This window comes from Lepisosteus platostomus, chromosome 22 (assembly GCF_059453375.1).
Source record: "Lepisosteus platostomus isolate fLepPlt1 chromosome 22, fLepPlt1.hap1, whole genome shotgun sequence".
Classification (NCBI taxonomy): domain Eukaryota; kingdom Metazoa; phylum Chordata; class Actinopteri; order Semionotiformes; family Lepisosteidae; genus Lepisosteus; species Lepisosteus platostomus.
This window is the reverse complement of record NC_142632.1, coordinates 11,872,974-11,897,373: the sequence shown is the minus strand read 5'-3', so window position 1 is coordinate 11,897,373 and position 24,400 is coordinate 11,872,974. Positions and strand designations below refer to the sequence as shown.

General features: G+C 45.0%; 2 protein-coding genes across 6 annotated transcripts in view; one reads left to right on the top strand and one right to left on the bottom strand.

The window, feature by feature from the left end:
- The window catches only part of gosr1 (golgi SNAP receptor complex member 1), a 40,908-nt gene extending 27,395 nt beyond the window's left edge, over positions 1 to 13,513 (bottom strand). The window contains exons 1-6 of the mRNA XM_088615949.1: positions 13,431 to 13,513; positions 11,934 to 12,045; positions 11,521 to 11,608; positions 10,541 to 10,648; positions 8,066 to 8,157; positions 5,472 to 5,546 (exon numbers count right to left, since the gene is read on the bottom strand). Of these exons, the coding sequence (XP_088472075.1) occupies positions 5,472 to 5,546; positions 8,066 to 8,157; positions 10,541 to 10,648; positions 11,521 to 11,608; positions 11,934 to 12,045; positions 13,431 to 13,461 (506 nt within the window). The 5' untranslated portion in view covers positions 13,462 to 13,513. The remainder of the gene's footprint in view (positions 1 to 5,471; positions 5,547 to 8,065; positions 8,158 to 10,540; positions 10,649 to 11,520; positions 11,609 to 11,933; positions 12,046 to 13,430) is intronic.
- Positions 13,514 to 14,457: 944 nt separating this feature from the next.
- The window catches only part of mrps23 (mitochondrial ribosomal protein S23), a 63,412-nt gene continuing 53,469 nt past the window's right edge, over positions 14,458 to 24,400 (top strand). Inside the window, exons 1-6 of one of the 5 annotated variants that reach the window (XM_088615756.1) lie at positions 14,461 to 14,634; positions 15,929 to 16,105; positions 16,744 to 16,821; positions 17,161 to 17,284; positions 18,558 to 18,704; positions 23,914 to 24,072. In XM_088615756.1, the coding sequence (XP_088471882.1) occupies positions 14,591 to 14,634; positions 15,929 to 16,105; positions 16,744 to 16,821; positions 17,161 to 17,284; positions 18,558 to 18,704; positions 23,914 to 23,940 (597 nt within the window). In that variant the 5' untranslated portion in view covers positions 14,461 to 14,590 and the 3' untranslated portion in view covers positions 23,941 to 24,072. Of the gene's footprint in view, positions 14,635 to 15,928; positions 16,106 to 16,743; positions 16,822 to 17,160; positions 17,285 to 18,557; positions 18,705 to 21,575; positions 22,090 to 23,913; positions 24,073 to 24,400 lie in introns of those variants that run through there. The other 4 variants (XM_088615757.1, XM_088615753.1, XM_088615754.1 and 1 more) reach the window with 4 other exon arrangements.

The window sequence follows — 24,400 nt, the reverse complement described above, 5'->3', positions numbered from 1 at the left end:
AGTTATTAAACCCCTCTGGCCAATTTTGCAGATGACCTCCCACGATCGTATATAACGGAATAAGCCACTCGTTCATGGCTGAGCAGCTAAAGGGATAACTGCATTTTTTACACCGCTGTCAGTGTACAGCTATGAGAACCGAGAGGGGGCTGGGGGCTGGGGGCTACCAGTTTATGACGCCACCCCCCTGACAATCCCATGCTCACGAACCGTGCTTGGAACACAATTTGGAACTTCGAAGCCACAAGATGGTGTTTTTCTTTTTAAAGAAAAACATTTACAGTAAAGCTAGCTCGCCCACCCACTCCGAACCAGAGTGATTCATGGAAAGTTTGCGAGACGGAGCCACTTTATCGCTGCCACAGCTAATGCTCTAAACAATCCTGATTGACGATTTTTGATGTCTCACTGTAAAATTAAGGCTGCATTCCATTCGTAATGACAGGGTTTTCTGAGCACTGGGGATGAGGAATTGGTCACAGAGCGAAAAGGACAATATAAAATACACACACGCATACGCATGGATGTTTGCGTCGCAGGTTTAACGTTTCATAAAATTGTCCATTACAACGACAAAGCCAAATGAGGTTTATAAGGTCTCCAGAGCTCAAGAAATACAAGTCAGTAACAAAGCAAGTAATGCAAAATATAAGAAGTGTCTGCTCTACTACTTCGCCAGTCTGAATAAAAAAAGACAATCACCTTGGGACAAAACCTTATCTTTCCAAATTTATCGCAAAGAACAATACAAATGAACTGCTCCACACTTTCTGCTGTCCTACAGTGCATACAGGCCCGCCACAGATGAGCAGCATGGTGTGTTTCTGCTCCACTCCTGTGTAGGAGAGGAAAGAAAGCGGGGGTGCTCTTCGCGAGGGTACAGCGAGACGCACTGCTGATACACGAGGCTTTCAGCTCCCCGCAGACCCAATTAGCAAACGCCAGCCAGGATCCTGTAATTACAAACAGTTGGCGCTGGCAAGAGGTGCCGGGGTATGTCTCCCTTTCCAGATTTCCCTGTTAATTAGGAGGAAAAGCTGCGCCGTGTGTCTTCTGAGCTGAAACATCCTTCGTCAGCTGTCAGCTGAGGAGGAAGAGCATGGATCTCTGAATTTGCAAAAAATCCTGACGCCCAGCTACCCCCCCACTGTAGTCCTGATCTGCGGCTCGGAAAGTCCGGTCACTTGCATCCTGAATCGGGATAAAGGATTTGAGAAAATGTGCGTCGCGGTGGAGCTGAGGTTGGCATTGCTGCCTTGCAGTACTGAGGCCATGAGTTCAGACCTGAGGAGCTGTCTGTGTGGAGTTTATATGTTCTCCCTGTGTTTATGTGGGTTTCCTCCAGGTGCTCTGGTTTCCTCCCACAGTCCAAAAACATACTGGTAGGATAACTGGCTTCTGGGATAACAGGTCCTGGTCGTTTGAGAACTCCTGGTGGGAGTTCATTTGAACCGTTTGGTTCTTTTCCATTCTTTAACATATTGGAGATTGCCCTTTAACTACTACATATCATTAGTACTATCAAATCCCTCCCTTCTGAGTAGAAAACAAGTTGCAAATGTTCCAATTAAGCAACTATTAGTTCAATGAAGCCTTAAATTAAGTGATTCAATGGGCTGGAATGAAAACCAGCAGGCGTGGAGACCCACGTCCCATTCCTCGGATCTCTTCAAAATGGAAGCACTTAAAAAGGGAAAATCCGTTAAACTGCTCCAATTAAGCCAATAATTAGCTCTCGGAGTGCAGATTTAGGATTCTATTACAGTTAAAGCTGGTGTGAATGCATTTGTACTTTTTTATGTTTGGGGAAAATATAGAATTGTGCCTATATAATGCTAAATAACAATGACGTCTTGTCCAGGAAGCAGACTCTGTAGTCAATGTACCTCACTGTTAGTTAATGCTGATTCAGTTACTGGTCGTTCAGAACTAACTGGTGCTGGATTTAAAAAAGTGTTTGTGCAGGACGGCCGCTGTCAACTGGTGAACCTAATGGGAGATAATGCATGTATATTAATTTCCCAATGGGTATGTAATTTACACATACCCCTGCATCTGCAGTTAATTTCACTTCTGGTTTCCAAAGTGGGAACAATCTGTCATCGTGAAGCTTCTGGAGAAATCATGAACAGCAAAATGCGCGCCTAATGATAAGTTCAGCCAAAACAACAGAGAAGCGTTTCAGCCCCATATTCACGCATATCCTGTTTCACTGGATCATTAATGCGATGTGAAAAAACAGTTCCTCTGTAACAACAGCGTGAAGCCTCATTACTGCTAAGAAGGCTGTACTGTATGTAGCAGGGGAAACACTTTGTTAATGCGAACCCCGAGCACCTCTGAAAAGCTGACTCGTTCGGCTGGAACAAACAGGACCTGCCCTCCCACAGGACTGGGGGCTGGTAGTCCCTGAAAGGCCCGTCCCCTCTGCGGCCAGGTCACTGAGACGTGTTGGTGGTTCAGGGTCAGGTTACATGATTTAAGAATTGAAAGCACACAGTAAATGTGAGCAGCAAAGCACAGGAGCGCTGCAAAGAAACGCCCTGTTAATGAAGCCAATTGTATTAAGATTCAGACAATTCATACCGCCCCCTAAGTTGCATTTCCTAACAGGGTGGCTATATAACACAGCAGCACAGCTAGTGGCCCGAAGGACTTGCATACAGTACTGTTAAAGTTTTTATTCCCTTGTTTCCCCCCACTAGATTACACCTATTCTTCAAATAAACCTTAACTAACTTCTCTGGTCAGAAGGATGGACAAAAAGGCCAATCTATAAAGCCACATAGTGTGTTGCACATCAAAAGTGAATCAAAACATTACAGCCCCAAAATAACCTGTCTATCCTCTCCTCCTCCTCCTCCTCCTCAGTTCTGTGAAGCACCATCCACCCTGTTCCCCGTCCAGACGCCCACTCTTGTCTCACTCGTCACGCCAGCGGGAAACCCCTCTCCTCTTCTCCTCCCTCCTTCACCCGCCACTTCCCTGCCACACTCGTTACACGGAGACGACCGGGCGCGAAGATGGAAAAAGGATGAATAATTTACCGACAAGATGAGCTGGAAGACATTTTAAAAGATGAGCCTCGCAGGATCTGGCCGACGAGGCGTTTTGTAATGACTGAGGCACTCGCCCGCCCCCCTCCTCCCCACAACCCTCGAGCTTTGTGGGAGCAGGGAGGGTGGTCACACACGCCAGCTCCACACCTGCAGGTAGGGCTCCCACAGACGCACAGACGCACGCTACACAGGAGAGGCACAGGACTTCAAGACATGAAACCAAGCCAGTTTCACCCTTTTTTCATTGTTTTGATGCACAAGACACCATCTTTTTCAAATAAAAAAAGATGCATTTAAAACAACTTGAATTCTGCAGTTCTGAAGTGCCCTGTACTTCTCCAACCTTACGTCTAACATCAAAATCCTCACCATTTAAACTGTGGGAATCCACTCAACTTGGAGGCAGCAGAACTAAGATTTTTCTATACAGCTTTCAAGTAATTGAAGGAAGTTACAGGAACTAGTACGTCCTAACAGATCAAGACTCATGTATCAATTAAAGACAGCAGCACTTAAACGGCAAACTCAGACCATCAGAGCCACCACCACTGACGAGAACTCCGTCCTCTTTAGAGGGCAGCAGCAGAGCCAAACTCAGTGATCACAAAAGGACGCTCCACGCTCATGCAAGGAATTGACACTGTGCGCTTTATTTTGGAGGGCTGATTAACTGCATTTTGCAAGGGGGGGGGAAGGCAAATAAATCAAGCCAAGCCAAGGCAACAGGAACAGCAAAATAAATAGCATGAAACAAATGGCACCAAAACCTTGGCAATCAGCAATTCATTTTCATTTAGTCAAAGGGAGCAAGCTGATAGAAATAAAGTACCTTCTGAATTCTGATGAATCAGGGCTTTTTCGTCTTAAAGTAACCTTTGGATTTCACAGCTAGTCCCTCACGTTTATCTTTCCAAGAGAGACACCTGGCTCACACCGCTGGGAGGTTGTAGGACACTAACTGGTTAGCACGGCTGCTCATTTTGTTAGATCATGCAGTGGTTGAACTGTCTAGTATGGGGAGTTATTTTTTTCTGCCTTTGTCTAACCTTGGCAATGGGGAATTTTCGACCAAGGAGCTGGATGCAAACTATATTCATATACTGTATAGCCATATTCCATGCCATATTCAAATGGAAAACAAGAGGATTGAGCCTTACATAAAGCATTTAAAAAATGTTTTTAAAGCATGGGGCCCACTCCCCATCATACACTGGCTTAAACCTTACTTGTGATCCATAACCTATTGAAGTAGCAGTTTCAGTGATGTCTTTGGCAGAGTTAGTGCGCTCACACTGGTCTATTCCACCTCAACACAGGCAGCCTTGTGTCTTCAGGCTCCAGAGGTGACGCACAGCTGTGAGGGAGCATGGGAAACACGCCACACTGCCTGGCTGCTGCTGTTTGAATATTTAATAGCGGACCAGATCTCTGAGGGAGAGTCCTCTTTCACAAGGCTGGGCTCACCCACGGCCTCCTGCTTGTCAGTAATGTGAGGGCCTGCTGGCGGCTGGCCACATCTGTCTCAGGGCAGCGGGTGTCAGCTTTCACCAGCGGGATCTGACATCCTAACTCTCCCGTCTGTATCCCTCTCCCTTTCCAACCCGCTGCAGGAGATCTCCCCTGACATTCCTCAGGGAATCTCCGCTACTGTTTTTTTTTATAAACTAGAGAGCACAGAGCCTGTAACACAAAGCAGCCCAATTTGTCTGCAATGTGTGCAGCAAATTCCACCCCAATCATATGAAGCAGAGGGAAAACTGCACATCTTGCTGATAACTTAACCACTGTTCTACAAAAGTATGGCGAACGTGTAAAGTACTTTACCTTTCAAGACTTAGCTTTGATTGGTAAATGGCTCATGCACTCTTAGACTTACAATACCTCACAATTATGCCTTTATCTTAATTGGATTTCCCAGTTAAGCTAATTTAAATGTAATTACTATTAACCTCAACGTTTCTTGTTTTAACATCAATTTTGGTACAGAATAATTGACCTGAATTACTCTTCAACAGCCAAGTGTTGCTGAGGGATTTGAACTGCAGCGGCTGCTCAAAAAAAAAGCCAAACATTTTAATTTAATTAAAATTCCAAAGACTACTTAGAAAACTGCCCCTGTGCTTTAAAAGCCTTGTTTCTCATAAAAGTTTTTAAATTGCAACTTTTCCAGAAAGCTTTGCAGAAGCACGATTGGTATGCCATTTCCTTTAGCAAGCTTGTAAATCAGGCAACACACTCATTTCATCTTTGCTCCGTCCATCGGACTCTACAGCAGCGCAGCGCAGGTCTCTCACTTGAACATGTGCACACCAGACCTCTGCTGTGTTTGCTGCCTGAAACAGCCTCGTTAGGAAAGTCCCCATGAATCAAACTGCTGCCGGATGGTAGAATGGTACAGACACAGGCTCTTACTTGCGCAGGTGCTCGTGTTCCTTGAGAAACAGCTCTGTTCTCCTGTTGTTCACTCCTGATGCGCTCTTGTATGTCCTGTGGAAACAGAGAGGTGGCTCAGCACAGGCGTCTGCTGTGCAGGTGAGGAGGGAACAGTGTCGGACGCACTGGAGAAAGAGTAACTATTAGGGACTCGCATTATCAATGCGCTTCATCTTTTGGCTGGTTGAGCTTATTGAAACCAACGTACTGCACTGTGGCACGTATCACACACACCCCCATATCGCCCTGGCGCAGACCTCTCTCGAACCCTTTCTGTCCGGGCGTTCTGTAACCCAGAGCTTTATACAAGCAGCAGCGACTCGCTGGTGAAGAACAAATCTGAGCAGGACAAATTAAAAAACAGATCTTAAATTAAAGTGCCTTGCCAAAAGTAAACAGGATGCACTTCACAGTCAACTTTAATTATATGCAGTTTTTTTATTTTAATCCTGTAAATTCTTAAAACAATCTGGAGAGGGGCCCAATTATCCTGCAGAAATGTAAGTGCAGTGTTTGGCTCAAGAGCATAACAGCAGCATCCCACCTTGGATCGGAACCCCCAAACTTCTAGGCAAGAGTCCAGAGCCTTAACCACTACTCCACCTGGCTGATGAAGCACATACTGTACCTACATAGAGCGACTGACTTACTGACATCTTGTGGTCGAGGAATGATACTGCAGGAGAGGAATTCTACTGTAACCTCCCTGGTCATTTCTATTATTGCTGAAAATTCAATAATTATGTCCCATTTCTGTCCCATTTTCTTTCTCCGTTTTGAATGAATGTGCTCATCTTTCAAAACCAGAACGTACTGACAGAACTACCGATCCCCACACATGATGACATGAAGGGCACCCGTTTCTACAGCAGGGAAATTACTGGAGCAATCTGACCAAAATATCTTACTCTAAGTTACAATTTAGGATCTGAGTCTACAACTATCCAGCCCAGAGTCCCAGCCACTGCTCCACACTGCTGCCTCAGCACTGTCCTAACTCTAACTGTGATCAGCTAAGTGTACAGTACTCCAGGCAACACTGGATCATATTTTATAATTTATGTATTATGCATCACTAAACAAGACTGGAATCCATTGTTTCACATCACGTTCACTGGCAGGTAATTCTGTATTTGAGGAACAAAGGCCCATCAGCCCAGAGAGAATCCCTTTGGCCTTGGTGCTAAATAAACAGAGGTGTTAAACTGCTAAACAAACAAATGTGTTAAACAAAACAGGATCTTATTCCATCACCAAGTCTGCTCCCAGTAAACAGTTCCCACACGCCCAGCTGGCTGGACTGGGGCAAGCTCACTCAAGGTGTACCTGCACTGTCTTGTGCAGAGGTTCGAACCAACAGCCCACAACAGTCCAGAGACCTACCTGCTACTCTGCCTTGCCCCTCATATCACATTCATTCATCGCAGTAACATCAATCCCATTCCATGCAGTGACTGATGCGCAATTTTTACTGCTTGTGCCCGAGGTCATCTGCAACAGAGTTGCTGCTACAGTCATAAAGAGCATTCAGGGCTTCCCTATAGGTGTGCACGCAGTAAAACCCAGACCCCCTGCTACATGTGTCTGAAATCAGTCCGCTGGAACTATTATCCTGCTGATTGACACTTTTATTGTAATGCTTCTGCTGCTTCGTACAAGCACAACCACAGGGCTGTAACAGAGATCTTAGCCGTCCCTAAACCTAGAAAAGAACAGTGTGAAGAAACAGGGGCTGTTAGCAAATGGAGAAGGAATGACACCACATTTAATCTGAAGAGATTGAGGGTCCACCAGGCCTCAGGGGAACAATTCCTCAGCCTGCCGCCCACGGCCTCCAGCTCCATTTGCAGTGGCTTCAGTTGCCCTGGTGTGGAGCACAGCTATTAACTCAAGAAAGCCATCCTCCGCTGCTTTTTGTCCTGTAAACCGCTGATGACATTTCCTGCATTAAGACTCTAAAGTAATTAACCAAGTGATCCCCATTGCCGTATCTCCAGCCTGCACTCAGCCCAGAACCCTGGAGAACGAAGACTCATACAACATCAAGTTCATGGTGATTTATTGGCAGAGAAAGTTTCCTGCCTGCGCCTTTGAGGGGAGATCTGTCATTTTCTGCTAGGAAGGTAATTAGATCAAATGCCCCCAAACACTACAGAACCTAAGAGTATCTTGGCTCTTTCCTGAAGTGAATAAGCACTCCCAGCCTGGTTAAGGGGCCTCAGGACGCTCAGATCAGCGAGAAACACAGAGAGGCTGCCAGCGCTGGCTGTGGTCTGCCAATCCAGGGGAAAGTGCACCTTCTCGTGGACACTTGTGGAATCACACCCAGGAAGAGTCTGAACCACACTAGGACCCCAACGACCAAACCAAGGCCTCTCCACACGAAGAAATAAAAGTGAGGTTTGACACAGATTGCTGGACCTCTTTCATTCGTAAAAGTTGCATGAATTCATTTCATACCTTCCTAACTTATGACGGCTCCTGCTGTTTGGAACTGTTCTTGTGTTCTTATTTTCCTCAAGATGAAACCGCTCCACTAATCAAGTGCACACAAACACAAGGGACATACTCACTCGATATCCTTCCGTACGGAGCCCAGGAGGTCTTCTCTCTCCCTGATGGCCAGAAAGTTGGCTTTGGTTTTGTGAAATTCGTGGGTGTAGTCCTGTAAGAGAGAGGCTCTGGTCATACCCTGACAAACAGAGTGAGACTGAGGGAGAAGGTGGAGCTCTCAGTCTGACAGCCTGAGGAACAGACTCCCAAATGTTGTTATTTTTTTTATTTTGTTTTTCTTATCGCTATTGTTTTGGCAAAGCTGTAATTAATCTGTCTAGCGATTAAAACTCTTTGAATTTGAGATTGGGCGAGAGAGCCAGACAACACCACAGACGCCAACCGTGCTCAAAAGTACTTTTCTGCAAAAACTGGCATCGCAAGACTCCACAAGAGCTGCCCAAGTTCTCCCCCACGGGACCTCCCACTCAGATCAGCTGCTCCGAGAGCACAGCCAGCTTCAACCACAACACCTGCATGTGGACTAAACGCCTCCAAATTAGCTACAAGGAGCAAAGACACACAATGCCCAAGCCTATCCAACATATTCCAACAATCATAACTGAGACTGTCTGATGTTTTGAAACCGTTTCCAATGATAAATGAATTTGCAGAGTCATTCTCTAGAATTACAGTTAGGTTAAAGTGGTGTTTTCCCCCACTAAAGCAATATTCAGTTCCTTCCCTCACAACCAGAAGCCTCTTGAGGAAATGTCTTTAAAACCATGTGCAAATTACACTCGTCGGCAGGATTCTCACTCAAAACTGAAAATGATCATTAACGACAGCTGCAGAGCATTTGATAGGTTCTGTGAATCTAACAGTATGACATTACAACTAATACAGCCTTGCAAATTAGCTCTCACACATGAGTAAGTATTGAGTGTTGTTGCAATGACATGAGTGCACTTTAAATGACTACAATAAAAAAAAAAGACAGGCCACATTTATCCCATAAAGCATTCAGAATCACAGTACTTTCATTGTCCTGTACACAGTACTCCTTACATTGCGTTAAACAACAGACACGCTGTGACAGAGCTCTGATCTGGGGATCGTGCTCGGCATACTGTAATTCGAAAACTGCACAGCTATTCCCAATGACTGCATGCACGCTGGATTAGAAAAGAACTGCCCTAAACTTCAAGCCCACTTCAGATCAATCCCTGATACAAACAGGGAAGGTGTAATGACCAGTCTTGTTTTGAGTCACGCTTCGGAAATAAATACTCATTGATCGTAATGGGCCCCAGATATGGAAAAATCAATTTGTTAGCAAAGCCAGTCATTCATCACCTCTTTGGTTTCCTAACCTGCCTTCTGCTGAGGGTAACACAGTGTACACCCAAGGCGGGGTTCCGCATATTAATCACAGTTACCAGATCTCTCCTGCTAATTGACTGCACTCCCAGGGTGATGCATCTTCGTGTCCATGGAGGGAATGGGCAGAAGTGGGGGCCCTCTACAGCACCCCCACAATTCCCCTCTCCAAACCCCTGGTGCCATCACCTCCTTCTTAATCAATGACCTCTCCTGTAATTTCTGCTTTTAGAGATGGGTCTGAGGAGACCATCGTTGGCAGCCTTCGATTATTCAAACTTAATGAATCATGTGACCACAAAGCAAAAAATAAAACAAGGCTATTCCATTTGATGTGTCTTCAAACTCCAATTCATCAGCTGATCATAACGTTTTAAAAATGCTGAGGTTGTCAAAGCAGCATGTCACAGTGTACACATATGCCATGACATCATATAATCGATGACATAATTTCCTTAGGCACAGTCATCTCTCTTGAGGATCAAACATTCCTGAGCAACACGCAGAGATCCGCAGTGATGCTTCGAGATGTGACCCTAGTGCCTGATCAATTTTTGTACAACCGAAGGACAAAACATGGGAGAGGAAATCTTTTCCAAAAATAATAAGAAAAATGGAAACTTCCAGGTTTTTAAAATGCTTACCTGTTTCCTCTGAGGACACAATCTAGAGCAGGATATTTTTTAGCACCGCTGACAAAAGTGACAGCGGTCACGGTGCTGCAGTGCATGCTGGGAGCTCATTCTGAGGGCGTTTTCACAGCGGGATCAAATGGATCTGTTCCTGATCAGTATCCCCTGCCCAGGAGGAGTGTTCGCTCTGACCCAGGAGTGTTGGTACTGATAGCACTGATATTTTTATGAGAGGGATCAAAGACTACCAATGCCTACCGATTGGAATTGGCAATGTCAATGGACCTACTGGCTTTGAACTGCTGTCTGAGACACCTCATAAAACTCAGCAGAAAGCTATGATGAGGTCAAATGTTACTTCCTTGTTCTGGGCTGTGTTATTAATAGGTCTTACATCTGTTGCAATCCATGCTACTTCATGGTCGCTAGACATCCTGCATGCATGACCCTCTACGAGCTCTGCAGGATGGTAGCTGTCCACCTGACCTGTCCGTACCTGCTCGAGTTCAGAGCCCTTTTCTGAGACAGCAGGACTCATCCTACCTGCAGGATGTCACGGTGTCTCTGGAGGGTGTGCATCAGGGCCGCGTTGAGAGAGGCGGCTCCTGGCGTGCTGGTGTACTCCGCCATCTTGTCGTTCACTCCTGTGAGCTGAGAACAGACAGCACCCGGTTAACAAGACCTGACTGTACATGCAGCGCTGTCCTTAGGTATAACCACTGCACTGGGACCACAGCTAGACTGGGACCTCATCTGTGGAAAAGACCAGCAACTTTATTGTAATACATTGCTTGGCCTTGGAAAAATAACATGAGCAGCTGTGCAAAAGTCTTTCATTACTCACTCAATTAATTTTCCTTTTTATATTTATCAGCAATTCTAAAGCAGTCTTGTAATTTGTTGGCATTTGGAGATAGGTTAATCCAGACTGATCTATGTTTTAATGTAAATTAAATAGTGATTAAGCCATTAAGTAATGGTTATAATAACCACGTAAATGTACATATATTGTAACTCCCTGTTGTGGCTAAGACTCTTGCATGGCAGAAGTAGAACTGGGACAACAAGAAGGAGAATAAAAGCACAAAAAATGTGACTCATTTTTAACACGCAGTGTTTGCATGAACAATGAATTAATTAAAAATAAAAGTGTACACATTCGCCAGCATTCTGGAGCTTCTTTTGGCCATTGTTTGTGGGGAAAATGAAAAGACTGGAAGTGCATTTAAAACTGAGAAAAGAACAACGTTACAGCAATCTTTACACAAAGGGTGGTGGGAGTATGGAACAAGCTATCCACCCATGTTGTTGAAGCTAATACCGTGTTTCTTTCTAGAAAACGGCTGGGTGAGATCCTTGGATTACCTCCACTGCAGCTCGTTTGTAGCCGTTCTAATTTTCTAACTGCAAGAGGTTGGAATTAACTCCAGAGCTTTAAAATGAGCACTGGCGGTAATACAGAGGTGATAAGAGGGTACATCACCGCCTGGCCAACAGGTGCAATAGTCCAGCCTTTGCCCTACCTTTGTGAGCAGCTGCTCGATCTCCACGGCCATGGTCTCGAACATCCGGTCCTGGGTGGAGTTATTCAGGAGGGGGGTAGTGTCAGAACTGGGGACAGAGGCAGAGAGGACCCGGTTAGGAAGGTCGGAGGTCCTGCACTGTAGACTACAGAGCACCGCTGGGAATGACGTGGCCAGTGTGACAAACCTGCTGGCACACGCAGGTGACAGCCCAGTCAGCAGAGAGACACAAGCTGTGCCACACCTGGTGCCCCATCTTTCCAGATGGGCTGGTCCGTTAGGGTGCAGATCTGGCCTGGTTTTGGAACCCATCTCCCCCCCCCCAAAAAACCGTAATCCCAGTCTTGCGTGGCAGGCCAGGATGAACCCCAGCGTCAGGAGAACCCCGGCCCCTGGGAGGTAGCCCGCCTCACCTGTCCCCGCGCCGGGCCTCCCGTGAGCTGCTGTAGCTGGTGCATAGCTTGCTGAAGGAGACCAGCTTGAGGTCCAGCTCGTTCTCCAGCTGGCGGGCCTGCTTCCGCAGATCTGTGGGGTGCAGGAGAGACGCAAAAGCCCCATCAGCCCTGAGCTCCCGACCGACTCGGGCTCACGGGAAGGGAGAGTGTACGGGTGGCCAAGAGGGACAGGACATGCGCACGGGAAACGTTTAGCTCACAAAGCCCCTTCTAACCCAGGTGAAAAGAGTTTAACAGGAGAAAAACAGGAAGGAGGTGATTTCAACTACCATTTCAGTCAAACACACAGCACGTTTTAGAAAAGAGAGAAGCTTAAATGTTGTTTGGAACAGTTGCATGACAACGTGATTATTCTTCCACCTTTTAAGGAATAACTCTTTTATCGTTGTATCGGCACACGGGTATGTGCTTTGATTGGTCAGAGGTATTTATGAGCTCTTTACTACATCAGCGGGACAGTTAAATACAGAGGGAAGCTGTTCCTAATCCACGGAGCACAAAGCGCCATATCTTCCGTTTTACACTTTCACTCCTTTGCACCACGTTCAACTCGTCCTGTAGACTGTGGTGCCACTCGGATTCAGATTCATACAATTATTATTATAATAGCACATGGTCATCATGTATGGGGCAGCAGAAATCGACCTCGAAGCACAATTCTTACGGAACCGGATCTGACACGTCCATCACTTATTCGTTGCGCCTGTCGACGGTGACCTGTGCGTACTCCGTACTTTGGGGGTACTTCAAACCCTTTGGCGGGGAGGTGTTGAATTTTAAAAGAATAAAAGTGACAGACATTTGTAACTACAGCTCAGGCGTCACTGCCTGCAGGAGATGTGCGAAAACGGGTTGCCCAGACTGGGTGTCGAAGTAGAATCGAGGAGAACGACACAGCGACTCACAATAACCCCACCGTCACCTCCAACTCAGCTACACTGACCACTTCTTCTTGATCAGATCAGAGTAAAATAATGAACCCATATATTCCGTTTATTTATTTTTTAATATCATAAGTGATACTTTGCAAAGATGAAGTTTTAAAATCTTTCTTACTCCTGCTACAACACGCAAAACCGATGTATGCCGTTACATCTGAAACCTCAAACATGAAATACGATGTACAGTAATTCCGAGTACTTTGAACTTGTTTCACACACATAATCATCTGTAACCTCAAGGGGGACCCCTGATTATCACCCTGGTACAAATCGGAAGGACCTTAAACGAGTAATTAAAATGAGTCAAAGCGCCGAGTTAAGGGACATCTACGTTAAAGGAAACGGTCACACAGCTGCAGTTTCTAGCGAAAAAGACTGGGGCATACAACATCGACAGCTACAATCAGCTGCTCTGGAAAAGAGAACTGTGCGATTCTTAAAAAATATACAAAGTGGACATAGAGCCTTCTTGTCCGCTCGCACGATCCCACATAAATCTACTTTGCCACCTCACCTTCCCAATAATTGCTGCTTCCTCCTGCCATCTTTGTTGTCGAACGTCAGCCTCAACAGGACATGACGTAAACTACAGACTTGGTTTAAGGGTCGCAACCTCCTTAAAAGTTGCACTATGACTTCCTTGCTTCGGTAATCATCGGAATAAATATAGAGCTAAAAAACTAGAGGGGGTTTTAAGGTTACTCGCACCTTGGGTCGCTCCGCGGAGGTGATACCGAAAAAACAACAACGTTTTAAACAGTTCATATGCTTTATCGTGTTAAACTAACACTTTCAAGATGCAAATATGAACAAGATGATTTATACGTGTTGTGTAAGACTGGAAAAGAAAACCTGTTACCTGTTTTTTTATAAACTTGCTAAACTTTATTTTTTATGTTAAAACTGTAGGCTTCATTAAGCATTTAAATGTGTTAGATTGAATTAATTTGATTTATGTTATTTCATAACATGTAGTATGGAAAACAGAATAGCTGAAACTAATCTGTTAATACTTGGTTGAATTTATATTCACAAATAAAAGAAACTGAGATATAAGTCTTTTAATTTATCGTGTTCTGATTTCTAATTCCCTCTGACAGCGTATGGATTCGTGATTTTTACCTCCAAAAATGTTTTTTTAAGATAACTAGAAACTATTACGGCGTTTATTGACATAAGTAAAAACATACATTAAAAAGCCTTATTATTATAATATAATTTATTGTAATTAAAGTGAATTGAATATGATTAGGGACACTCAAAGTGGGATTTAGCCAGGACACAGGTAGGGGGTTAACATTTCTATTGTGAGCTATTTAACGACTATTCAGGACTTCAACTGATTCCAGGGCCTGTTATAATATAATTTTTTCAGGTATCTTTGAATATACCCCCTCCACAGGTCCACTTCCAGCATCTTCTTCTGGGGCCGCACGATTTGAGAATTAATAGCATTTGTTCTCTGTTGGGGTTGATCATTTCGGTCTAATCCGCATTTATGTTGAATGCGGTAGTGACACATAAACTAAGTCTGCGAAACTTTCCGGAATTGTCCGAACCTTGGGGGCCATGTTGGCTCATGTGGTCTAGGTCTTTCAGCAAGCGGCGTGTGCGTGTGAGAATGAGATGTAATTATATAAACGTACATTAAAAAGTAGAAATTATAAGCGTGCAATGGCTGGAAGCAGACTTGAGAAATTTGGTACGGTGTTCACCAGGTGAGTGAGGCGTCTGAGGAAGCAGTACTTGCTGTTGACACCATCGTTTGTAACTGATAAAGCTTGTAGCATACGCGTACAGGTCAAGGTTAAAACGAATTTGTAGCATTTCCATTTTTTTTCCCGTTTGCGTCTAAAACATGTTGTCCTTTGTATGTAATTTTGTCTCGTGAGGTCCTTATAGGAATGTGCGTTTTAAAAATAAAAAAGTAAAGCAGGTATTTCGAATGCACGTCGCTGGTGAATGCTGCAGTTTGCTGTGGTTGTTTTATAGTATCCTTACGGTGAACCACACTGCTTTACTTTTTTTAAACAAAAAAAAAACGTTTTCAACGAAACAGTTATTGCTCCTTTCCCTCCCAGTGTCTCAGAGAAATGAAGTTAAAACCGGGGGTTGGTGATGTTTAAATCTTTTTCCCACGCTCGGTCGCTAGGTGGCGGCTGTCGCTCAACAGTTGTACAAAATATTTCAAAGCTAAAAAGTCAGTTTTCCTGGGAGTCTGCGTATATTTTAACTACGACTTGGTACACCCGATAGACGCTATCTATCTGCGCTGGGCAGCTTTCAAACCCTGACTGACACACTTTTGCGAATTTTCCTTTCAGAGGTGTTAATTATGCATCTGGTGTCCTGGCCAAATTTCCCCCTGGCCTTTACCAATCATGGCCTCCTAATAATCCCCATCTCTAAATTGGCTTCATCACTCTGTTCCCCTCCCCACTGAGAGCCAGTGTGTGGGTGAGAGTACTGGTGCACTAGGGCTGCTGTCGCGTCACCCAGGTGGGGCTGCACACTGGTGGTGGTGGAGGGGATCCCCATTACTGTATAGAGTGTCCAGAAAAGTGCTTTATAAGTTTATAAGCTTTATAACAATAATTATTATTAATTATTATTAATTGTGCGCCAGTACCCTCAGCACATACCAGCTGTCGTGGGGAGGAGGGCAGAGTGATGAAGCCAATTCAGAGACAGGGATTATTAGGAGGCCATGATTGGTAAAGGCCAGGGGGGAGTTGTCGTCAGGAAACTGGGGTAACACCCCTGCTGGTTTAGATGTCATCCTCATTGATGTAGCACGTATCGCATATCTCTGCTGCGCCAAGCAGCACATAGGCGCTATAGGGTGGTTTGGGATAGGAAGTACCAGTAAGTGCAAGGAATTCTCATCTTTAAATGAACGACATGAGAAAAGCTGGGGGTGGAGACCGTCTCGATACACTCTGTGTTTCGTCCACTGGGACAGAGCGTCTGTGGCGGGACGTCCCGGGTCATCTCTCTCCCTCTGTGATGCAGGGTGCGGGACTTGATGCGCGCCGGGGTCGTGAAAGAAGGCGACAGACCCCTCTGGTACGATGTGTATGTGGCTTTCCCCCCCAAAAAGGAGCCCCTGTACCAGAAACCCATAAGCAGCTTTGGAAAGGTGGCAGACAAAGTGCCCGACATCCTCTATAAGGAAGACAACATCAGAGCGTAGGTTTGCTTTTCTTGTGTGTGTGTGTGTGTGTGTGTCTACGTCAGATTCGCTTTAGGCAGGTTAAAGGTTAAAAGGGTAGTCTGTGTATTGGCAATTCTGCAGTGAGCTGTTAATTTCCTTTTTAAAGCAGATTTCAGTAGAGGCAGAATTTCAAGAGCTCCCAATTAGATATTGCAAATCAAATGTGGTATCTATTTAATGATGCAGACCAATGGTAATGTAATATGCTTCGCCTTTTCTTGTGAACTGAATTAATTATTTTTTTTGCTGTGTTCTTATGCAGCAGCAGCGCTTAAGATTTTGAAGTATGAGCTGCCACGATAACCAGACCGCTGTAAACCCAGTTTTTGGCAGCAGATGGCGCTGTCAGCCTGTACAGCAGGGCTGTCCAGTCCTGGTCCTAGATGGCTGGCGAGATTCCTTTTCGGCTCCTGACGAGCTAAACAAACTCGTTAGTGGCTTAACTGGACCACATTGACAGCTTCTCCCAGCTTTAGGAGTCAAAGTAACCTGCAGAGAACCAGGTTCGGATACCCCTGCTGTACAGTATGTTATCTGTGTTTTGCTGTAATGGACACAAAAAAGGATCGATCATCTTTGAATACTACTTAAATCATTTCATTTGCACTTTCAGGAAATTTTACGAAGTTTATGGGAATGGACCCAGAGTCCTGGATCTCACCAAAACCAGCTTTGTCTCCACTAGTCAAAAGTAAGAAAAGAAGTCTCTTAATTTTGCCTCCATCTTGATTTTGCCTTTCCTCGTTGGCAGTGTCTCGTGAATTGGAGTATGTGGCAGTCCCCTGTTTTTCTAAGTGTCTCTGACCTGCCACGCTGGTGCCTTGTGCTTGTTTGCAGTTGCTTACTGCTCCGTAGGTTGTTTTGTCTGCCTGTGCTTCTTTATTAGTAGGTGTGGGGTGACCGTGTGGGTCCGTGGCTGTGCTGGTGTCCCACGCCCGTCCCTCTCTCGTGCTCCTGCTCGTCTCTCTGTTGCAGGGGGCTGTCGGTATTTGTGTGTGTGAGAGACTGCCATGACTGTCTTTTCCTCCAGGTTCGTGGAGAAATACCAGGAACTGGAGAATCGGGGTGCGGTGGGAGAGGAGGAGCTGTTCGAAGAGACGGGGAAGGCTCTTCTCGCCGAAGGAATTGTTCTGAGGAGGAGGGGTGTCCCCATGGTCAGTGTGTCCTCTTTCAATGCTGGGGGTGGTGGCAGATATGTAAAAAATGCCAGTGTGCTGGTGTTTCAGGTTGCTCCTTTGGTGTCTAGACACTGAAATCTGTGTTTCTTCTCTTGCTGAGAGAGGCTGCCATGCTTAACATTTAATCCAAGAGGAGAAATCGGTTGGTAGGTTGTTGCCTTGTTCGCCCTTATACATGTGCTTTCTATATCACTGCCAGTTGAAGAAGGAGCTCGTTCATTATGGGGGAAAGATCTTATTCCTGATATGGGTCAGGCCAGCCCCAGAGAATGTCCTGGAAACAATAGGAACAAGGTGGTGCCTTAGCCTGGACCGGACCCCCGTTTGTTACAGTGCAAACAGACACAGGGGAGAAAAGTAGAGATTAGCTAACCGAGTCGACTTGTCTTGGGAGGTGGAGGGAGACCTGAAAATCTCCAATCCCCAGAGACAGGGCTGGTGTTGCTGTGAGAGGGCTCAGTGCGGTGGGCTCGCTACAGACGTGACATCACCACCCAGAAACCCTGAGAGCATACAGGGACCCCAGTCTTGTGGCGCAGTGAAAGGTGTCGCTGTCTGGAGAGCAGCGCTGTGTGGCTCTGCGCCCACTAGGGGCAGATCAGAGCTGCACTCGGCGCTAGAGTTGGTCACCTCCGCTGTACTGTCGTCTTTAGGCTTCATACATCTTCAGGAAATGCCAGGGCTCAAGTGTCATTCTGAGGGAAAGGCACCGGTCTGGCGGAGTTTTCTCACGTGTCAGAAACGGCAAAAGAAGAAACTGAGACTTAAGTAATGATATTATTTTGCTGCTAACTGGCCTTCGGATCTTTACCCATCAGGCTGGGTTTTTATCCTGAGCCGGTTGGTCTATAAGAGAACCGACTCCTGATCTTCTGGAATCTCTGCTCTTCAAGGCTGTGTTTGCCTTCTGCTGCGCTTTACAGGAACATGTTTAGAAAGAGACAATGTAGAAAACTGATTTGCTTAATTAAATAAGTCTCAAATTTAGAGATATAATAAAGTTCTATGAACGGCACATACTTTTGAAATGTTCTTTGGCAATTTGCGGTCCATTCGTATTAAAAACTATTGTCACTTTTTCTGGTTTTGTGCTGCATGGATTCTCTGTTGTTCTTCATGGATTTGTTGCACCTGAGTGCTTGCAGTAATTCTCTGTGCATTCCCAGTTGGTTTTGGAAATGGTATCGGACCCGGTGGTGCAGTGGGGGGTGACGTGCTCTCACTCTTGCCTGTGGTTTCTGTGCCGCAGGTGGTGCCCCAGGGATCTGAGGGCTCGGTGGAGCTGGAGAGCAGGGACCCCGTGCTGGAGATGAAGCTGACCGACATGCTGGCAGAACAGCAGCAGCAGCAGCAGCAGGAGGTGCTACAGAGTGAACCCCAGGCAGAGGGTGCTAAGGTACTGGAGTAACACACTGGGACACCGCCCCTCAGTTCTGCATCTCAGTTAGGCACACACCCCAACTCAGATTAACCTTAGGACTTGTGTCATCCTTCCAGCTGCAAAACCACAATCAAGGTTAAGAGCTGCCGGGTTTAAAAATGTTGTTTCCACTCCTGCCCTTCCTTGGTTCTGAGGACTGAGATGCTCTGTATTTTTTTTTTCTTAATGGCTCTTTGCGTGTGATCTATTGTTTGGGATGTTGATGTAAGAAAATGAGCTGGTGGCGAATTCTTAACCCAATCAAGGACTGGACTGGTGTGTTAAACTGATCACTGTGGATGGGACTGGACTCTACAGCATGGGAAGCATCATCCACAGTTTTGGCAGAGCAGCTGGCCATACCCATTTCTTCGCTCTGGAATCGCCAGTCTGTCTCCCGTTAGCGACCGTCTCCAGCTGACAGCCTCCGAATCGCTGCTCCTGTTGGCACGCCGCATTTCCAAAAGCTACTCAACTGGTGTTCGGCGTCGTGCACGGGAAAAGACTGTATTGCAATCTGTCCAATTGCAACAGCAGGGACTTGCATCTGTGTTCTCTGTTGCTGCAGGTTTGAAAGACGCTGATTAGAGCCATCATGGGCTTTACTTGTAAGCTGTTCGCGGTAGGCTGAGATTAATCCTAGGCAAGATCCTGGGACATAAATCTAAATCTTTTTTTCTGGCATTCTGAAACAGAATTCAGCACAAGGAATTTTGTGTACCGCTGTTGCTGGGTTGAATTATGAAAATTGTATACAGTAGTAGTGCAAGAACAAATGTCTGATAGCTGTCATCAGCTGAAATGATGCTGCCGCAATTTTATGATTTGTCTGTAAATTGTCAGTAAAACAATATCCTTACTAATGCATAGCTATTTTTGCTTTTCCCTTTTCTTCCAATTTCCTGTTTGCCCCAGTGTATGCTACTTTCTATGGAGTATTAGAAGTGGAAGGGCAATGAGTGAATTTTGATGTTCTATTTCATTCTGGTTTATCTGTGTATTTTGCAAGTGCTTGAATACTGCTGCTGAAATGGAGAAATCACAGCCAATAATGCCTCGCAGAGCAAACTGCACTCAGTAGACTAAAACGTGGGCAGAAAGAGGAGAGACAGAACACAGGTGCTATGTCTGCAACTGGAGATAAAGACGGATGCGTTAAAAGATCAGCTTTATATGGGATATTGATGTTAGATACCACACACGCATGCAGAGAGAGTTTAATCAGCGGGCCAAACCACTATCTACTCTGATGTTGCCCTCCTCTTAATTTGTTTTTTTTTTCTTATTTTAAATTTGTTTTGCACACAAGACGTCAAAGGAGCACATTTCATTTGTACCTCCCCTGCGAACTCAGCGGTGCTCCCAGTAGATGTTCCCAGTACAGGGGTGGCTGAGAAAGCCTCTCACTTCCGGCCTCTGGGGGGGGGGAAAGCGCCGTGACCTCATTTTGCTCAGCTGGACATGGTTCCTCCCACACTCCCCCAGTCTGGGGGGGGCACATGCATTACTGGGGAATGACAGTATCTCCTCTGGTCTTGTGTTTGCTTTTATTGATGCCTGTTTCGGGCTCTTTTGTTGACTGTGGGAAGAGTGATGACATCTCCCATTGTGGTGGCAGTGGTGACAAACCGGGAACAAGATATTCGCAGACATGAAGCACGATTAATGAGGCCAGACTTTGTTTTCTCTTGGCAAGGGCTGGAGGCTTCGGGTCCCGTGTTTCCGCTCTCGCCTTTGCGCCGTCTAGAGAAACCCGTCTGCGGCCACTGAGGCGCTTTCAGGCGGCCGATGATTAGATTTTTTTTCCTCCTTCCCCCTGCAGCCCATGTAGCTCAAAAGACACACTTGGCTCTTCACATGCCAAAGCAGGCTTCTTACGTCAGCCCTCGCAGATCCCCGTGCAGTTATTTGTGGAAGCGATGACAACTCGTTCCCTGCCACCTTCGCAGCTCGCAGATTTCAGTATGCAAGCATGATGCCTTCTTGTTGATGCGCCATGCACAAACGTCCTACAGATTTGGATAGTGGTAGAGAATATCAGCATTCTGCAAATATTGTGTTTTATATAATAATAATAATAATAATAATAATAATAAACTTTATTTTATATAGCATCTTTAAAGGTGGCTTCTCAAAGTGCTTTACAGGATGACAAACAATAAATAAGAAGACTACAACATGTTCAATTTGGAAGTGAAGGCCTTTTTAACAGCGTAAATCAGTACACAAAAACCCCAGTCTATATGTACGTTTTATCGGTGTTTTAGGGAATAGGGCATGTCTTTTTTTTTCCTATGGAGGTGCTTCTTATTGGAGATGTCAAAAATACAATACTAGTTAGGTATTGTATCTGTAACATCCATCTCACTGTATTTCAGTGATTGTAATTATTGCTAAACAAACAGCTCTCTATCTGCCTGCACATAGACTGTCCAAGAGTGATCCGGGATTCAAGAGTTATTGCACAAGTATTTACTGGTGGAGGGGACGCGTTCACGCCTTCGTGTCCTGCTACCTGTTGACAGATTGATGTGATCCTTCAAGAGGCCGCTTTGCGGATGAATGGAGTTTTTAAAAGGACTCACAAATTTACACAGTTTACTAAGCCATGAGAAGCGATGAAAGAAGCATGTTACTTTGTGTTCCATCTAAAAAGGCCGTTTGCTTATCTGTGAAGCATTTCTTCCTCTCCTTCGACAAAGGGCACAGTGGAGATCAGGCTAACGGTACTATTAACTGCGTTGACCTTGGTACAGATTGTCCTATTTACGTAAGGCTCTTTATTTTTATTTTTTTTATTGAAAGCCTTCACAATGTTTTTTTTTTCTTTCTCTTCCTTACCTGGAGAAATCCCCATGATATTAGAAGCCGTGATTGTTCGCGTACAATCAACCGGAAAGCAATCCGAACAACTGATAAGAGGAGCGACTCCGGCAAGCAGATGGGTTATAGGAGGAACAGCAGACGACAGTGATCCTCTGCACGTCTTGCAAAAAAAGAAAAATTATCTTATCCCGTTTTGCATCTTGCAATCATGGCGACTGAGCTTTGGGTATTTGAGGTGCAAGAAAAGTGGTTCAGTAAAAAAAAAACTCAAAAAAGAGAAACAAAAACAGCCCAGTGAAGGGGGTTATCAGGAGAACGGATGCTGCTCAGCTTTCATGCATGAGTAACTAATCCTCCCCCGCTACTATTCAAAAGCTGTGTAGGGTAAATCAACATAAACACCTCTTTTCCCAAAAGTAACTTTGAATCTCCAGGTTTCTCATTTTTTATGTATGATTTGATTTGGCAGCCTGCGGTTAATTCTCTGTACTTGTCTACATTAAACATCATCTGCTAGGTATTTACCCATCCTTAAGCTGATTTCGGAATTTTCTTTCGCGGCTTCTTCAGTGTTTGCCGGTCCTCCTCGTTGAGTATCCTCTGCAGAGTTAGATGAGTGTGCAGCGGATAGCCAGCTTGGGAAACATGATCAAGTCTGGAGTTCTGGGGCTGGGAAGGGGGAATCTTATTACTGCTCCAGCATGAAGATATTTCTCCTCATGGAACATGGTGTGTAGTTAACCAGGTCCCAAACTGAGAAGGGACAGTCAGCAGCTTTTATGTCTATGTGTAGGTTTTCAGCATAAGCATCACGACCAGTTTACAGAAGAACATGATTCATACAGTGTGAGAGTGAAGTGCAACAAGTATTCCAGTCTCAGATAAGAGCCTGCTTGTCCTGGCTGTTTCTCCTGGTGATGCTGACAGATGTTAACTTTATATTGTCTTTGAAAGGGGCTTTTCAAGCAGGTAATTAAAGTTTTCTCCTGAGCTCTTGGCATGCGTTAGAATATTTAAAATTATTTCAGTTGAGCTGAATGCAAGCTACATAGGGTGTTGGCCTTTTAAAATCCATTTGGGAAAAAAAAGGAATTTATATCATCCTGTGAAACGGAAGTTATGTTGCCTTCCTGTAACTGAAATGAAGCGATGATACAATTTTATGGTGCCTGGCACAGCTTCTTAAGACAATGCCCTCCATAGAGACAAGAAGCCAGAACTCAGATTAGTATTATAAGCAGCATCAACCACTTAGCAAAGCGATCAAAGCGGGCTTCATGTTAAAAAGCCCTTTGTGAGGGGGATGCTGTCAGGCTCCTGGCAATACAATTATCGCCTGTCTCCACTGTAAATACCCTACCAGGCTTAAAAAAGACCAATTAAGTGATTAATTACACACCAGTATGTGGTGCCGCGTTTAAGGATGGCCCGGTTTATGTAGAAGAATCAGGTCACAGCAGGTTTCTGCAACCCAAGTCAGAGAGATAGCAGGCCCTTTAAGGTTGTGAAAGCTGAGAACTTCAGGGTAGCGGAGACTGATCCTGCCCCAGACAACAGCAAAGGGCTGTGGAAGTCTGGAAGAAGCTCACCCAGCCATGTTGTTGAAGACGATATCCTGGCCTCTAGGCCAAGTTCCACATGCCCTAGAAGGATCAGATGGCCTCCTCGTTTGTCACCCTCCTGATGTTCTTCTGCAGTGTGTTCACCAGACATGACATAAGAGCGTGCTCATGTCTCACCATTGTCACAGGAATACAGCCTGTTACAGTTGTTTCATGTGAGCATTCTTCTATGATGAATGAGTATATAGCCTCTCAATGATTAAAATCTTTGTTTCCTTGCATTGGAATTGCTCGGCATATTGGTGAGCCTGACTCAGGCTCAAAAGACTGCTAAAGAACAATTTTCTGAAGTTAATTTTAAATTCATCTTTTAAAAAAAATGACAGTAGACTGTTTCTTGTATGTACCAGGCCCTGCTTATTTGCTCATTTTGCAATGGTGTGTTTGCTCTCTTTTTATTTATAGCCTGTGCAAGGGCTTTTAGCCCCTGAGGTGCTTGTGCTTATTTATGGATGTGAGGGCTCCTCCTAGCTCTGGAGCTGCTCTCTGGTGTGACCTTTCCTTGCCTGCAGTGTCAATAGCCCTGCCATTGGGGGCCAGGGGTCAGGTGTGGAAAATGAATATTAGCTTCTTATTGCTGCTTCCCATTTAAAGAGGTGAGAACCTGCAAGGTCCAGGTGCTGCTTCTAACCTCCTGTCATCACTGTGGATCCTTGTGCTATCGAGCTTTCTTCCCTGTTACTCTGTTTTTGTTTTAATGTTTTTTTAACCTGTCGTTTCAAATTGTTTTCTCACAGTCTTGGTGGGGTTCAGTGCCTGGATGACCGCTTCAAATTCCAGAAGTGTTTACCAACGATAATTTAATTTGGGGGAGGCAAGCATTGAAAAACACTATTAGCTTGTGGTTTATGTAAAAAAAACAGTTCTTGTTAAATCAATAAACGCCTTGAACTTTTTTCCCTTTTTTTAGTATAAGTTATTATCTTCCTGCTTATTGTGCTTCTTGCCTGTCACAATGATATCTCATCTTTGCTGTTCTTCTCTGCATTAAAACAGTCTGAATGTCTGAAAGGGCCTTAATTGTTTATCCTTCCAATTGTCCATGATAAGGAGCTTCTTGTCAGTCTCTCTAACTGACAGCTCTCAAATTTAACAGTAAACCAGAGTGGCTTTTTTTCAGTGAGGCCTTGACTGGCACATTTCATCCTGGAATTTTAGTATTTGCACCGGGAATGGATTATAAATTCTTATTTTATCAATGCGTCTCCTCCCTGACATCATCAT